Source organism: Alosa pseudoharengus, unplaced genomic scaffold, assembly GCF_046254945.1.
Source record: "Alosa pseudoharengus isolate Yale_2024_CS ecotype anadromous, Long Island Sound unplaced genomic scaffold, YU_APseudo_1.1 YU_APseudo_1.1_scf_20, whole genome shotgun sequence".
Taxonomy (NCBI): Eukaryota; Metazoa; Chordata; class Actinopteri; order Clupeiformes; family Clupeidae; genus Alosa; species Alosa pseudoharengus.
The window spans coordinates 19,317,172-19,334,233 of record NW_027468664.1 but is presented as its reverse complement, the minus strand read 5'-3'; the positions used below and the strand labels follow the sequence as shown (position 1 = coordinate 19,334,233).

General features: G+C 45.2%; 1 protein-coding gene across 9 annotated transcripts in view; it reads right to left on the bottom strand.

Moving 5' to 3' along the window:
* osbpl8 (oxysterol binding protein-like 8) overlaps positions 1–17,062 on the bottom strand; it is a 93,457-nt gene that overhangs the window by 53,004 nt on the left and 23,391 nt on the right. For 7 of the 9 annotated variants that reach the window (XM_076296795.1, XM_076296793.1, XM_076296794.1 and 4 more), the window contains one exon: positions 12,633–12,727. In XM_076296795.1, the coding sequence (XP_076152910.1) occupies positions 12,633–12,677 (45 nt within the window). In that variant the 5' untranslated portion in view covers positions 12,678–12,727. Of the gene's footprint in view, positions 1–4,878; positions 5,002–12,632; positions 12,728–17,062 lie in introns of those variants that run through there. The other 2 variants (XM_076296798.1, XM_076296797.1) reach the window with 2 other exon arrangements.

Sequence of the window (17,062 nt, the reverse complement as noted above, 5' to 3'; positions counted from 1 at the left end):
AGAGAGACAGAGAGAGATGAGAAAGGGAAAGAGAGAGAGACCAGAAGAAACAGACAGAGAGAGGAAAGGGGAGAGAGCGTGGGAACTGACTGGTGAACTGAGATTTAGTGGCAGCGTTGCAGAAATAACAACAACTTGAGAAGCAGCACAGACAACACAAGCTGGGAACACACACGTACACACACACACACCTAAGGGGTTGTGTAGACTTACGAAATGGCAAAGCTGTAAGATCAGAGCGATAAGGAAAGGCGAGAGAAAGCGGCCATGCATCGCACTGGGTGGCCAGTATCCGGTACTGCTGATCTGAATTATGCAGCGTGCTGGAGAAAACGCTTTTCTCAGAGAGAGTCCATTACATTGAGCGCCTCAACCAGGGACAGGGTGTTCACATATCACACGGGGATATTCTGACTGCAGCAGGACAATGACACAGGCACTCTGATCCATGAGAGATTAAATAGGAGCTGCTCCAGCAAGCTCCTGGAGGTAACAGTAAGAGTGTGTGTGTTCAATGTGTGTGTTCAGTGTGTGTGCGTGTGTGTGTGTGTTTTAGTCCAAACAATATGATGCAGTTATCTGTGAGAGATTGAAGTGAAAGATTAGAGAGATATGAACAGTGCCAATGAAGGAGTAAGAGAGAGAGGCTAAGGTGTAATAAGAAAACAGTGCAGAAGATTGGAATAAGAGGTGTGTGTGTGTGTGTGTGTGTGTGTGGGGGGGGGGTCTGCTGGCAAAAGCCCCACTAGCTCGTTAGCATCCAGCATCCAGCCGGTTAGCATCCAGCACGCCTCCAGTGCCAACACCAATTTGACTTCTGCAGGAGGCAGCCTGAGCTAGCGCCTGCCTAGGTGACTGATTAGCCTTGTGCCAGTGTGGACAAGCTGGGCACATAGCTGGGGGGGGGGGGGGGTGAAGAGCCGTGTACAAGGAGTCTCCCATTAAACTGAGGGGCAAAGGAGACGGCCTGGCACCATCTGACGCCTGTCGGAGCCTCGTGAGGGGAAAAAAAGGAAGACGCATGCAGGAAGTGTGCGGTGTCAATCAGGAAGCAGGCCACGCTTTGGGGTGGTTTCAGGTGGCCCAGGCTCTGAGGCCGGGGTGGGGGGGTTGTGGGTGGGGGGCGTGGGTGGGAGAGGGGTGAGGTGATGTGGTGGGAGCCGAGGCCCTATAGCATGTCCATCTCAGGAGAGGCTAGTGTTTCAGCCCCTCACCGGGGTCTGGCGTTCATTCAACACACAGGCTGCAGACACCAATTCATTCAACACACACACCAAGCCATTCTTGCGCTCTAATAAAAACAAACACACACACACACATACAATGTGTCTCCCTGCTACTTATACTCAAACAAACACACACACACACACACACACACAGACACACACACACACACACACACAGAGCAAGGCCAAAAAAAAGAGGCTACAATGAAAAGCATAGTGCTAACTTGATAAATCAGAATGAGGAATTCACCCAGCTTTACAGACTAAGAGAATGAACGCATCAGGAAGACAGAGTGACCAAGATAAAAAAAAAGAGGTTAATGGAAGAGTCTGAGACAAACAACAGAGACAAAGAGGGGGATATGTAAAAAAAGAGAAAGAGAGGAAAAATGCGAGGAAATGACAGCTATAAAGACGAGAGAGATAGGAGAAACCAGGGTGACTGCTAGGGGAACAGGCCTATTTATACGAGTGATGCGGGAGCCATAAAAACAAATGGGGACAGCAATGAGAGATGTGAACGGACACATTAAGCCTTTCCACCAGCCCCGCGGTTTGACATTAACACTGGACCACAAGTTTCCAGTCCAACACAAACAGATACACCAACACATTCGACGCAGCATACACACACCCACGCACGCACGCACGCAGCGCACATACACACACATATCCATGCACACATACTACACTCACGTTATACACTGACACAAAGATCTCTGTTAAACGTGGCTTGAAAAATAATCTTGTCTCCATGGAAATATACCAAAGTATCCAACACTGTATACATCCACTTCTAGCCTTTTAAATTATCAATACGCTATAAAGTGTGTGTCTTCAAGTAGTCTGTGTGTGTGTGTGTGTGTGTGAGTGAGTGTGTGAGTGTGTGTGTGGGTAAGCTTATACCACCAGAGCAAATCAACATTAGGGGTGGGAATCACAAAGTAACTCACTAATCAATACTGTCATTGATACTGTACTGCTCACAATAATGATATCACGATTCAGTAATACTCAATACATTGCAAAAGACTGATCTACAATCATGATATTTGTATTTAGTGAAGAATAAAAAGGCAAAACGCTGTAAGTATTTATTTATTCACTGCATTTCTCAAGATATATGAAACAGTGTACAGTGCACAAAGGTTTAGCTTAGTGCCTCTTAAAATTAACCGACAATATAGCCTACCTCTGAAGAAATAACAGATTTCTTTCTTAAAAGACACATTTCAGTGTTAATACTTATTCAAATGCATGAATTGGTGAATGAGTCAATTTAGAATATGAATTGTAAAATTCAGTATTTTAGGAAAAAAAAAACATCGATATTTAGTGGCAACATATCAATTACTTACCGCAAAAAGAAGTCATGCAATATATTGCCGTATTGATATTTTGTCCCACTCCTAATCAACATAACAGGAAGCAAAGCTCAATCAGCCATCTGTACACTACAGCGCTCTGTCGTCACCTGACACACAACCATCTTTCGTGTGGTTACTGTGGTGGCAACCTTGATGCTCAGTGCTTTCAACAGCACTTCTGAAGACGACTGTGCGCTTGCATAGAAAAACTAAACTCTTCGGACGGCACTGTACTGTAAATGCAGCATGCGCCGCAGTTTTCATCAAAGAATAGCCTACTCTATAGGGTCCCTACAGACTGACTGTTTGGAGAGAGATGAAAATCGTACAAACCTCTGCTGTGGTTGGAACAAGCTACTAACAACAACAAGGTCATGGACTCATTCAAGACCCAGGAAGTAGGCTAAACACACTGATGGAGAAAATGTGGGCCAATCTGAGCTGTTGCAAGTTGATTAAGATAGAAGTGTCTGCTACATAAACGGCATTCTGTAGCGTTATGGCGATACGTCTTTATTACACCTCTGTCACGTCTACTCCCCAAAGGCGGAAGGAACAGCTGTTTAGACCCGCGGTCATAAAGCCAGACTATTAAACCGGAGACTGTTGAGTCAACAAGAGGGTCAACAGTTGCCCCAGCACAGTAAACAGTATAGATGCTGTTCATCTCGCCGTCCGGTCCACGAGCAACTCCAAACCGCCGGGCAACTGGTGGCATGTTTGTTCGTTCCCAAGCCAAGCGTGACATTCAAATTCAATTAGGAGGCATATTTGAGGCATACAGCCACGCTGCAGCCAATATGGTGTGATGATGTTTCGCACCAATGAGAAGCAGCCCAGGTGGAGTGTGTGTGTTGGTGTGTGTACGACACCATGGTGTGATGTCACCCAATCCAGAGGTGCATTGCAAAGTGGCTGTGATCTGACCATGTGAGTGTGGATGTACACCACACACACACACACACACACACACACACACACACACACACACACACACACACGCACACGCACACGCACACGCACACGCACACACACACACACACACACACACACACACATACACACACACACACACACACACACACACACACACACACACACACACACACACACACACAGCCAAATAACCAAAATCAATTTGTACACTCGGTGGAAACAAGCTGATTACTACACAGGGAGCAGCTGCTTCAGTCCCAAAGCTGTGACACATACACGAACACGTACACATACACACACACACACACACTGATAGTGTATCTCGCCACACATTAACTGACATGTACACAGATCACACAGTCCACAGATACTATTCCACATTTCGTTATATGTTTGTATGGTGAAAATTTGTATTCTTTCAGACAGCCAAAGGAATGGTCTATTGTCCTGAGGCGGGAAGGCATAGCCAACCGACTCTTCCGGATCTTTCCAGAATATCAGAGAGGCAGTTAGAGGCTCTCCTGAGACAGAGAGAGAGGAGGAGCTGACAGACTGCTGGATTTGACAAGTCCCCTACCGGCAAAACACAGGTAGAGTAGCCCCTCTTTTTCTCTTTCTCTTTCACTCTCTCACTGACTCTCACTCTCTCCTAATGCTCATGCCCTTTACACACACACACCTCACACACACACACACACACACACACACACACACACACACACACACACACAGACACACACACACACACACACACACACACACACACAATCAGCCTTCCAGCAAAGCTGAGTGCTGAGCTGATTGTTGTCATCCATGTTTTGGTTTTTTCGAGGAGGGCAATCACCCTCCTATGGCTCCCACCATCATCTCCATTTCTCCCTCAACGCCAGACAGAGAATAGCCCTCAGCTGTGCCACTACTCTATGGCAATCTGTTACATCACACTGCTCCCCCAACCCCCCAGCACACACACACACACACACACAGAGAGTCGACAGGCATGTTTATGTATGAAAGACAGAGAGGAAAGAGAACACTTCTACTATTCAGAGCCAGAAGTAGCTCAGTCACTCCACCAACTGCTCACACCACAAGTTCAACAACAAACCAGCCAGCCAACCAGCCAGCCAGCCAGCCAAGCAACCTGACGGCCATACCCACGTCAGATAAACAAGCAAGCACGCTGGACTCATACCGTTAAAGCCAAGACTATGCCACACGAAGGGGACCTCTGGTGAGTGTCCACACCCACCAGGGCCTTTTGTCCGATTGTAAGGAGAGAAAGAGCAAAGAGCGGACGAGAAGAGAGAGAGAGAGAATGATGAAGGAAGGACTAAGTAAAGTGCTACCTCACTCGGGCTGCCTGTGCCTGCCACCACTGCTGCTGCTGCTGTGTCTGCCGATGTGGCTGTTGCTGCTGCTGCTGTTCCTGTGGCTGAGCTGAGCTGAGCTGAGCACTCAGAGCAACTGAGCTCACACACAGAGCGACACACAGAGAGAGAGAGAGAGAGAGAGAGAGACAGAGAGAGAGAGAGACAGAGAGAGAGAGAGAGAGAGAGGGGGGAGGGGGCAGGAGGAGAGACAGCGAGAGAGGAGGGGAGGGGAGGGGGAAGTGACTGTGTGTGCTAGAGAGCACGAGTGCCCTGTTATTCTCTCTCTCTCCCTCCCTCTTTTTGTACTCTCCCTCTCTCTCTCTCTCTCTCCCTCTGTCCAGCACAGCACCTCCTCTCTTCTCTCCTCTGGCCACTCTGGTCCTCCCTCGTCTTTTCTCTTGTTTACATTCCATTTTCGTCAGCACGCTGTGTATCTCTCCCCAATGCAATCTCTCTATCGCTCCCTCAGCCCTGTGTGTGTGTGTGTGTGTGTGTGTGTGTGTGTGTGTGTACATGTGTGTGTGTTTAATTCCACCTCTTCTGCACCAGTGGGCCGAACACATGGCATCATTTCCCCCTGCCATCACGGAAAAACAAACACGGCGTGAACACGGCCACTGAAGGCACTACCAAAAGTTCTTACACGTTTCCAGAAACACCTCGCTCGTCATTACATTGCACCTCTCTCTTCCTCTTTTCGTCTCTCTTCTGTCTTCTCTCTCTCTCTCTCTCTTCCTCCATCTACTACGAAACACTCCCCACGTCCGAGTAAGTGCTCAATCTTTATCTCTTTGCATCGTGTGCGCTTTCTTTCTCACTCTCTCTCTCTCTCTCTCTAATTCTCTCCCTCTGTGTCTCTCGCCCCTTTGGTATGAACTCAGAACAGTAGATGCTTACTGAACCACATGCCCAACCCTGAGCAAACAGAGTCTGACACACACTAGAGCCATGCAGCAGCACAGCCCTGATCGTCCCACAAACTCCCGAGAAACGGCTCCAAAGCCCCTGGGAACTCTCCATTTGCCTTGCAAATGGCCGACTGGTCATTTTGCTGTGGAGCGGCCGACACGCGACTCCTCTCTACTCTCTGCATTTTTTTTTTTTTTTTGGAGAGAGAGGCTTCTAAGTGTGTTCCTTCATCATGGATGTTTCCCAAAACCATAGTTGCTAACTAAGTTAGCAACTGTTGATTGCAATGCAATTTCCCATTGCTAACCAACTAAGTTGCTAACAGGTTAGCAACTATAGTTTTGGGAAACGCACCCCAAGTAGGGAACTGTGAGGTTCCGGGACAGGAACTTTGTCACCTCCTGAGTGAAGGTCTGGGAGGGAGAAGACCACTGGCTAATTTGGTTGAGCTGCGTGTGCCCATTAGGAAGAAGAAGGGGGAAGTGGGGCAATGGGAGGATCTTGAAGTCGTGTGTCTGCCTGCAGCCAACTTGATTTCTCAATCGAGCTGATAGGCGTATTGGGTAATAACCATGGGGTGATGAAAGCAAGGGCATGTCCTGTGAAATATGCTGTGTGTGTGTGTGTGTGTGTGAGAGAGCCCGTGGAAAATTCAGTTTGTGTGAGAAATGTGATCCTGACTAATGGCTTTGCTGTTAAACAACAGTGTTTACTCTCCTTCAAGGGCTCATTTCTTCCTCCACCAGTCTGCTTCGCTATCTAACCTACACACACAGACACACACACACACGTACATGCACACACACACACACACACACACACACACACACACACACACATACACACACACACACACACACACACACACACACACACACACAGCTTCAAGACAAGGTAAAGCTAGGTATTTTCCTCCCAATAGAGGCTGAAGAGCAGATGGTTAGGTCACATGCTCATTTCCTTTCCTGACTGGTCTACAACACATCGTCAAAAGGTCACAACCAAACCCACACCTAACATGAACAAATCATCATTTGTAGCCTAAGTGGCCACCTTCAGTTAATGACAGATGTCCTACTGCATACAAATGTTATGTGATATTGTTTGCCATAACAGTTTCCCAGTATATGGAAGTCTCTGTATCAAACATAAAGAGAGTTGCTATGACAATAAAAAGACACAACAACGTGTTGCATCACTACATGAAAATCATGAGAACATATGAATGCATGTGGACAGCATGATGTACTGTGCCCGTGTAGTGTATCACCTGCAATGGCATGATAGTGAAATGGCTGTACCAGCGTCATGAAAGAAAACAGTGCCAACTGAAGTGGTCACACACTGTCCCACTAGTCATGCTGTGCATACAACCAGCTCAAAAACCACACCTGCATAAATCTGAATTCAACTGGGTTAGGGAGTCAGATAAAGTCTGAAGCAGGTTCTCCATGATGTCACTATCACCATGGTTACTGTTGAAACTCTGGCGAATATAAGACCCAAACTGTCCATCGCTCCTGTTAATTTAGGCAATTTGGTTTCCCATAGCGATACTGATCCAGACCGGTCTGGTCGTTAGAAAATACAAAGAAGGTTAGCCAGGATCAAAACACTGGCATCTCTTTCTTGTTGCCTTTTCTTCCCCATCTTATATCTTCCTCACTTTAAATCTCCCTGAACTCAGAATTGAGGGAGACAGCACCGAGTGGAAACAGAAAGTACATTTTCTCTTCTTTTTGCAGGAACACACAAAAGTATCACACACACAGATCCTGAAGCCGAAGAATATATGCTCACATATACAGGGCCATCCTGTAACTAAATAGATGGCTACGAGCACACACACACACACACACACACACACACAAAAGGCAAAGCCAATTTGCATAGGCACAAAACGCCAGCCTTTCCCACACTCTCACTGAGCTCTGAGAGAGCGAGAAAGACAGAGTGCGAGCTGTAGGAGGGGATAAAGTGTTCCAGCTCAGACCTAAGAGCTCCTCCAGTCCCCATGCCACCAAGCGCCCGGCCAGGAGTGCCCGTCTGGCACCCCCGAACCAGCCCTGCCGCGCTAGCTGGCGGAGCTCATTTGCACCAGAATGCCAGCTGCCGCATTCTGAGGCCCCCGAAGAAGATCCAAGACGACTCATGACGCAAGTAGCCTCCCCAGGCTGACAGACAATAGAACAAGGTCCGGCCGTTTTTTTTGTTTTTTGTGCACGCTTTCTCTTTTCTCAGGCTAAATTACCATCGCTATTCATCCACAAGCGCTACCATGGGTTCTAGTGTACAATGGGTATGGTGGTGAGAATCTGGAGAATGCTTTTTAAGTGTTTGGTGGGAGGTGTTAAGCTGGACCAAAGAGGCTAATTGTATGCTGTCCACTGTGCAGGATGAGCTTCTACTCACTCGGTCTACTGTGCAGGATGAGCTTCTACTCACTCGGTCTACAGTGCAGGATGAGCTTCTACTCATTCTGTCTACTGTGCAGGATGAGCTTCTACTCACTCTGTCTACTGTGCAGAACAAGCTTCTACTCACTCTGTCTACTGTGCAGGAAAAGCTTCTACTCACTCTGTCTACTGTGCTGTACAAGCTCCTGTAACTCATCCAGTGAAGACCAGAACATCTATTTTCTAGGCACATAAAAGTGGGGAGGACAAAAAAAAACATGCCTTCCCTACACAACAGGTCATGCCATTAAAAAGTCCAAATGGGCAATTATCCTTAATGATAAAGGAATACGTGTAATTAATTTAAGCAGCTCTTCATTTTCATTAATAATGATTTTAGCCCCAGAGTGGGTGCGGAGTGATGCCTTTGCGCAGGGCATGTGCACATATGTCTCTCTGGGTAAGACCTGGCTTATCCCACACTTCATCAGCATTGCGGTCATCCTCCGACAGGCTCTCACTCTCTCTCCCCGATACGCCCCTCCAAAAAAGCCCTCGCTGAGAGGGCACTCAGTGGCAGGGTGAGCACGAGCACGAGAGGGTGTGATGAGTGTCAGAGCAATGGCGAAGTACCCCCCCCCCCCACACATACACACACCGCCTCACCGATCCGCACTCTGACGATTGGCTTAAAACACCAGCACAGCTCCAATGAATAATGAAGATGCGTTGCTATACACTAGGGGCCATAGCATGCTGATGTACAGGGTTTACTGATTCGTTGGTTCCTTCAGGCTGGGACTTGTCACTGTCGCTGCAGCCATCGCCACGTCAAGCCACATGACTCGGCACATTTAGGTGGCAGCCATGTTGTCTAGTGCAGTGCACAGTTAAAAAGCTGGCATTGCAAAGCAGCACCATCATTCATCTCCCTAAACAGTCAATGGACGGTGATGAGGCCGTGAGGTTGACCTTACAGCCTGTCTACATCCTGTTTAAGAACAGGCGACTACATGTGGTGGTGGTGGTGGTGTTGCAGGATCCCGTCTGCATTTTCATCCGCACTTGTCACTGCTGTTTAGCCTATGTTAGGCCTTCAGGCTTGCTTCTTATCAACAGGAAAACAGCTTCCTGCTACACAATACTCAGAGCGACAAGACCAGCAGAGTTTCACAGACCAGTACAAACAACAAATCTTGCATCATCTCCAGAATATAAATACCCAGCTGCAATCATAAGGACATTACACTTCCCCACAAACAAAGTGTATATCCTCTCACACAATTGAATGTATTGTATACAACAGAGAGAAAGAAGGAACTATAATCCATGAACTCACCAAGTTCAACAATTCTATAAGCAAGGTAAAAAAATGTCATCATACATCTCTCAGAGCCTTATTCTTAGGTGACAGGTCTGAAACGAAGGTTTCTTGTAGAGGATAAATATACAGCTCCGTTACAGTTCTAAACCTCCCTACGGTGGAGACAGTCTGGGGATGCCAGGTCATGACTCATTGACTCAACACCTAATCTTTAGCTGCCACCCCCTCTACCTCCACACACACACACACAAGCTCTAACGGCTTCCATCGCCTTTGATGGCATCTACTTGCAACTCAATATCGACCTGTGGGGTAACGAGGTCGCTTGCTATGGTTGGAGGGCGGCAGAAGCTAGCATTAGCCAGTTAGCGCCTCACCAGCGGGATCATTGCCATGCTTGGCTGCATCCTGCCGAGTAACGCCAAAGCCTGAAAGGGTAGACCGCATTAAAATCATCTGATAACGTTCAGCTTGGAGGGGAAAAAAGATATTCAGGGGCAATGGGAAATTAAATTACATAGAAAATAAATAAATAAATGAATGAACAAATAAATACATAAATAAAGGTTTTTCAGCTGGGTGGACATAGATGCTTGAGAGGGAGAAAAAAAGATTATTGCCTTTTCGATAAAGATGACCGGTAGGTCTCACACTTTTCTGATGACTAAGAGAGGAGAAAGCGTGAATTCAATTCCTCATGATTGATGGAAATAACCCTTAGCAGGGAAGTAACACCATTTTGTCGATTCCTATTCAGAGCGCAATTTGCTGCATCTCAGGCAATCAATTAAAGCCTTATTGTGCTGTAAACAATGAAAGATCCAGCCCTGGTGGAGGGGATATGTCATCAGTAATGGAGAAGAAGGAGTCAAGATGAAGAGGGATAAGAGCTCATAAAAAATGCAGCATTCACCATACTTGAAACTGCTAAGCATAAAGCAGACTGTCCAAGACTTCTCAACTTGATTTGATTGTCTATTAGTCCTTCATACCCTACAGCAGCCGACTTACAGTAAACTACCGCAGCACTCTGCCAATGGAGAAGTCCAACAGGAGCATCTTTTAAAGACTGAGGGTACTTTAACAGTACAGTTTTGCACCATCTACAGTACACTAAATCTTTAGAAGCAAAGAGCTAAGTGATGATGGGGAACTGATTGCTGGCAGGTCAGGGGGTGCCAGCCCAAGGCAAAACAAGCCAAACACAAGTCCAACATACAGGCCATCTCAGTCAGATGAAATGGAGTGAAATACCAGCCAACTGAGTCAGATAAAGAATTGTCTTCCCCTGAGTCTGAAGAGCTCATTGTTGAGAAATTACTTCCAACACAATAATCTATTGAATCTGTAACTGTGTGAAGGTGTCAAGTTGGGGGCAGAGGGAGAGGGAGAGGGAGGGAGAGAGAGAGAGAGAAAGAGAGTGGGAGAGAGAGAGAGAGAGAGAGAGAGAGAACGAAAGATGGGGGGTTGAAAGAAGAGAAAAAGAGAGAGACAGAAACAGAGACTGTGCTATCACCGTTGTCGTCTCAGTCATCAGAAGTCATCCCTCTAATTAGCCATGTGCCCTATGAGCTGGGTAGGATTATGTCAAAGATGTCTAGAATACCAATGCTGCCGCTAGCTGCAGCCAAGCACCCAGCTCTCTGCTGCAAGAGGCCTGACACTGGGAGAGTCTGTCGGCTGCTAACTCAAAGTCACCATGACACAAACACACCCGACACAGAACATAGAAACAATGATACAGCTGTCAAAGCTGTCAATATGTCTGTCGCACATCACACAAGGGATTTTTCTCAATGTCTACACCAACTGTATATCTCCACTGTGTATTTATGCGGCGTTTTTCAAGGATTTACCAAGGTAATACGAAGCCTGAGAATGTGTACCTCGACTGCATAGAAATCAGATGTCCGTTGTGACCATGCCCTTTGAAGGTAAACTCTGTGCCAGTGTCGTATTACTGCAGCTCCCGAGGCACAGCACCAGCTCTGATGTGTGCTAGTGAGCTACACTTAGGATGTAGAAAGAGTCCTTGTTTGTGCATGTGTGGTGAGAGAACGGTTGATAACTAGAAACTGTGAGTGTGTATATGTGTGTGTTCGTTTATGATTATTTTGCCATTGTGTGCGAGTCTGTGTGTGTGAGTCTGTGTGCGTGAGTCTGTGTGCGTGAGTCTGTGTGTGTGTGAGTCTGTGTGTGTGTGTGTGTGTGTTTGAGATCCCGCACCCTAGTGTGATGCACAAAGGGATGGCATCTGGGGCAATCTGGGAAACACCTGAGGCCCCCACCGTGTTTGTGTCAAATGAAGCCATCCAGTAAAAGGTCACAGAGGACCACAAACCCCATGGAGACAAGACAGATAGAAAGAGAGAAAGGACAACATATTTGCCTAGTCATTGCCTTCAGCCTCTTGAAAGAAAACCTCCTCTACTTTGACTGGTCAGGGTACCTCAGAATTGCAATGGGACACCCTTTCAATGATTAACTCAAATAGTTTAACATTTACTGGCACAGACCCACAGCTTCCTCATCTCTCTCCTGTTCTCAGACTGCCTGCCACCAATGACATTTCATTGTCTCATTAGGATACCTTAAGTGACTTTAAAGGGCTGTAATATCTTTAGCATAGCAAGTAATGGCACTCCACAGTAAGAATAGCTACGCGTTGCTGTCTCATTGATTCCCTTGGCTGGTTATCATTAGGCTAGCGCGAGCACTTCTACATGTTTCCGTGGCAGGCAGGCGGCTAATGCTAATGACCTCATTACGTTCCACTGTCTTTAGCGTTAGCAAAGGAGGACATGACGGGTTGGGGGGGTTGGGGGGGGTGAAGAGGGGAGGCACTGAGTCGTGACCCAGGAGGGACGAGGAAGGGAGGGTCAGGGTTGGTGCAAATGTCAGCCACCAAATGGCAATGGGAGCTCAGGGAATGTCTGGCAAGCCAGTGAGGGTGACAGCGAGGGTGTGTGAAAATGTGTCTGTGTGCCATTTTCTTTTTGTCTGATGGCTTGTGTGCGTGTGTGTGTGTGTGTGTGTGTGTGTGTGTGTGTGTGTGTGAGAGAGAGTGTACAGATACTGATGACTGTTTGCCGTGTACTCACCAGAGCTTTCTCAGGTTCCCCCTGGGACTCAGAAGAAGACTCCATTTTTCCCACTCTGCCTCAAAACCCTCAGAGCTGCTCAGAGACCCGCATGACTGCAACAGCCGAGAGAGAGAGGGAGAGGGAGAGAGAGAGAGAGAGAGGGAGGGAGAGAGAGAGCAAACATTTACAAACACACTTATTCATACACTCATTACAGTATTACTTGCTCACAAGCACACATACTACGTTCACATGACTAAATGTGAAACATGCACACTAATATCCACATTTCAAACAAAGACGCAGTTCATGACACCGAAATGCTGAAATGCATGGACACCCACACACATGGTGTGTAATTTGCAGAATTAGACACATGTGGAAAGCAGTGTTTTCTAAATGTTTTCTTCCCACATGTGCACACCCACACAAACAGAAGCAACTAGCATGCTCAGCTGATATCACACAACATGAGGCAACACTGGCTGAATTTTTCAATCTTCGCACGCAGACACACTCACCCACACACAGACACACACAAACACACAGAACAGACTAGATAAAAGATAGCTGGCATCACAGCATCTTCATGTTGAAAAAAAATGTGAAAATCGAAAGAGTGCCAGCTAACAAGAAAACAAAGACAAGATACCCCAGAGTGAGGAATTCGCCAACAAATGGAGACAGACACAAAGACATGCCTCATCTCTGCTGTGTAGGATTCAACACCGCAGTGGAGGCAGAGGAAAGGTCAAAGGAAAGACCAAAAAAACTTCACCCGGCTCTCAGAAACATGTCAAACTAAGTCCTTTTCATTGACACCAATCCTCCTCCTTCTCCACAGTTCAAATTCAAATTTATTTATAAATTATTAGCAGATTATCAAACACAATGGTCCTTGAATGTGCTTCACACTTTATATTAAGGACTTTAGATTGTAAATTATCACTATGGTTTGTAGACATCATGATGAGAGAACGAGTTTGAAACTGTAAAGCATGTATTCATATAACCTCAATCATAATCAAGTAATACACTGAAGTTATTCCTAGCTAACAAACATTTTAAATAACAAGTTTAACTAATACTATTAACATACTGAAGCTATTCTACCAGAATTCCCCCTATGTGTGCTCTGTATCCCTATATCTCTCTTTGTCGCTTTGTGTCTCACTGTGGATGGGTGAAGCCTGTTTGAAAAAATGCAGAGATAAAGACGTCTTCGGAGGTGGGCTCTACTCAAAAACAGCTAGTATGAGAGAAAACGAGTGAACGATATGTAACCCATGAACGATGTGTGACCTGTGATCACTGTATAAACCCCTGAACTATGTGTAAACCTGTGAACTTGTGCTATATGGTGAAAAGTTCGTACCCTTGGCAGCAATAGTGCTGACTTGCAAAGATAAGACCGAACAACGATCCTTTCATAACGCCACCTGTTAGTTCAAAGTTGCCAAATGTTGTGTCAGCATCTAAGGAAGGGTATAAATGTTGGTGTTTAACAATTGTTTGGGAGTGCGATCGTGCGATCCACTCAGACTTTGCGCTATGTAGTCAAAGGAATTTTTGCACAGAACTCTGCCGGACTTTTGCGCCTTCTTTTTGGGATAAGTTTTTGACTTCAGCACTTATAATGTTGTATTTTTGTTACATTGTACGCAAGATATTTGGACTTAATTTCTGGCCCGAGACTGAATATCTGCCACGACAAGATCAATCAATGACAATAACACATAGGCCTATATTTAAACAGTCCTACAAATCATTTTATTTATAATGTGGAACATAATGCATTATTACAGGCTGTAACAGGGGTGTTCATTCTTATGCCCATATGGCTGTGTCCTTATGACCACAGCCATGGATACATGTTGACTGAGTTGCATAATAGATCTGCAGCCTATTGGGCTTCTTTAACAACTACTTTATGACTATTAGCTTAAAAATGTATCGGGTTCCTCAACTGACAACTGTAATGTCTAAATCCCTGTGTACTGTAATGACTAAATGACACTCACGGGTCATTCCGTGTCAAATCACCCAGTGTCTGGCAGGTCACCCTCTCCCAAAAAATCTGAAAAAAATCACAGGTGTTTGTAGACCAAACCTATGCATAAATCTTAAATAGTATATCTGTATCACTAATGGTTCCAAAACTACAGCCCTTTGAAGTTTCAAGTCATTTTAAGCATCGTGGTGAACAATTCTTTTTGTTCAACTTCCAACATTATTGGATCTTTTGGTATTTCACACACATTAGTGAAACTATGTGAATAGAAGTACATTTTCCTGTTGAATTAAACAATCCAATCAAATCAGGTGTATCTTGTGTAATTTCCCCTCTGCAAAGCTCTGAAAATGGCTATAAATTCATTATGTGAAAAAACATCACCACCTTTGAGGGCTTGTCATTCAAAAAGTATGTGACACAAATTCATCAGATTTTTTTCCCACTCATGTATGGATTATAAGGTCATGTCCATGCATTAACTTTGGTTGTTAACATTATCATATTGTCAGAGCATTTTTATTAAATTGGGCTTGATTTTCAAAAAGCCCATTTTCATCTTCTCATTTCACCACGTGGACAGTTAACAGGATTTTTTTTAATTTTACCATATATCATTCTGTATGTGAGGATCATCTGCCCAAAATGTGGGCTTGTTACTGAGTTTCTTCATTGAGATAAGATTTTTTACAAATATTGTCTATAAATCCACTGAATTTTGTACTTTATCTGCAGTACCACTTTGCACCACATGTGGTGCTCTTTTAATACAATGGAAGTCAATGGAAGAGTAAGAGAGTCACTTGTTTGCTGCACATATCCAATCTAAACACACAGTTTATGGTTCATAGTTGAATTGGTCCAAATAATTATTGCAACATGAACAGCATACTACTTGAAAATTACTTGAAGTTTCAAAGGGCTGTAGTTTTGCAACGATTAGTTATACAGATATACTATTTAAGATCTATGCATGGATTTGGTCTACAAACACCTGTGATTTTTTTCAGATTTTTTCGGAGAGGGTCACCTGCCAAATTGCGCTGAAATTGGGTGATTTCACACGGAATGACCCTCACTTCTATCACCTAAAATGGTGGCCTAAGTCTAGTTAACTGGAAAACCTAAGATGACAGGAAAATGGGTACGCCTGAGTGCAGCTTCCAGGTATGGTCCCCGAGACATCTTTTCCCGGAATAAGTGAAGGGATCACTGACCTATCATGACACATTACAATGAGCAGATGACAGGCAGGGGGTAAAAAACAGAATCCATCCTCCCTGCTGACTTCAGCCTTTTCTAGTGTCACCCATTATCTCCTCGGCTGTAAAAGTGTGTGAGCTGAAATGCACAAAGGGCTAGCGAAGTAGTGGAACTGCTGCTGTCAAGTTGGCCCTCAGAGAAAATGACAAATACTGTACTAAGGAGCAAAGTGAAAAGTTTTGTATGAATCAGGGTTTTATGACAGGGCATGGTGGAGCTTTGGGGATAATGCTCAGCTGGGAGTGCAAACTTAAAAAGTATAGATTCCAAGCCTCTGGAGGGGCTTTAACGTTTCAAAAAATGTGCACAGTAACAGTAGCATGTTGTCTAGCGATGACATCTGACTAAATCTTTTCGTTTAGCTCATAGTCTGTCTGATGCAGCGCTACCAGTCATCGTTTAGCAGAGCAGGACAGATATTTGGCAAGCATCATCTCACATTAGCACCTTAGGCCTGTTAAAGAACTTGATGTTACGTAAGACTATCCTTCATGGCGGCCGGCCAAGAGTAGCAATGATAACATGCACATACCTGAGATGTCAGTATAACTTCGGATATTCCAGCGTTAGAAGTATCATATGCAGTCAAAGAATATTCTAGATTATTTTTGCGAGCTTTCAAACAGCTGGTTCACTACCTCTACCCTGCACTCCACGAGATCAGACCAATAACAGTGGGAGCGCATAGCTGATAAGCAAACAACAGCAAAGAAAAGCAAACATCATACAATTAACAACAGTAGACTAGGTTCACACTCATTCATATCAAAGATGGCTTCACCTCTAAAGGTGAGGTAATTTGAGCTCTGTACCACCCTCTCCTTGGACCAGCAGGCTTTCACCACCAAATAAATCGCATAAACCCAAAGAGCCAGAAGTTAGAACATTTCAATTTTATTTAGTTAGGGTGTTTAGGTCCAGCTGAACTGCACACACCAGCCTTAATCCTCTCTAGCTGTTCCATCTCTGCAGTGCGACACCATTGTTGCCATATTAACTAGATGTACTGCAGAGCGGTACAAAATATGACCGCCGCCCAGTCCAGCACATGTTTTCCACAAAAATAAGTCACGCTGAAAGGCATATATGATTCTAACTGTCTCACTGAATTGCATTATGCACACTCAATTCTCACTGGTATCTGCTAGACAACAAGTACCAAAACATGATTAGT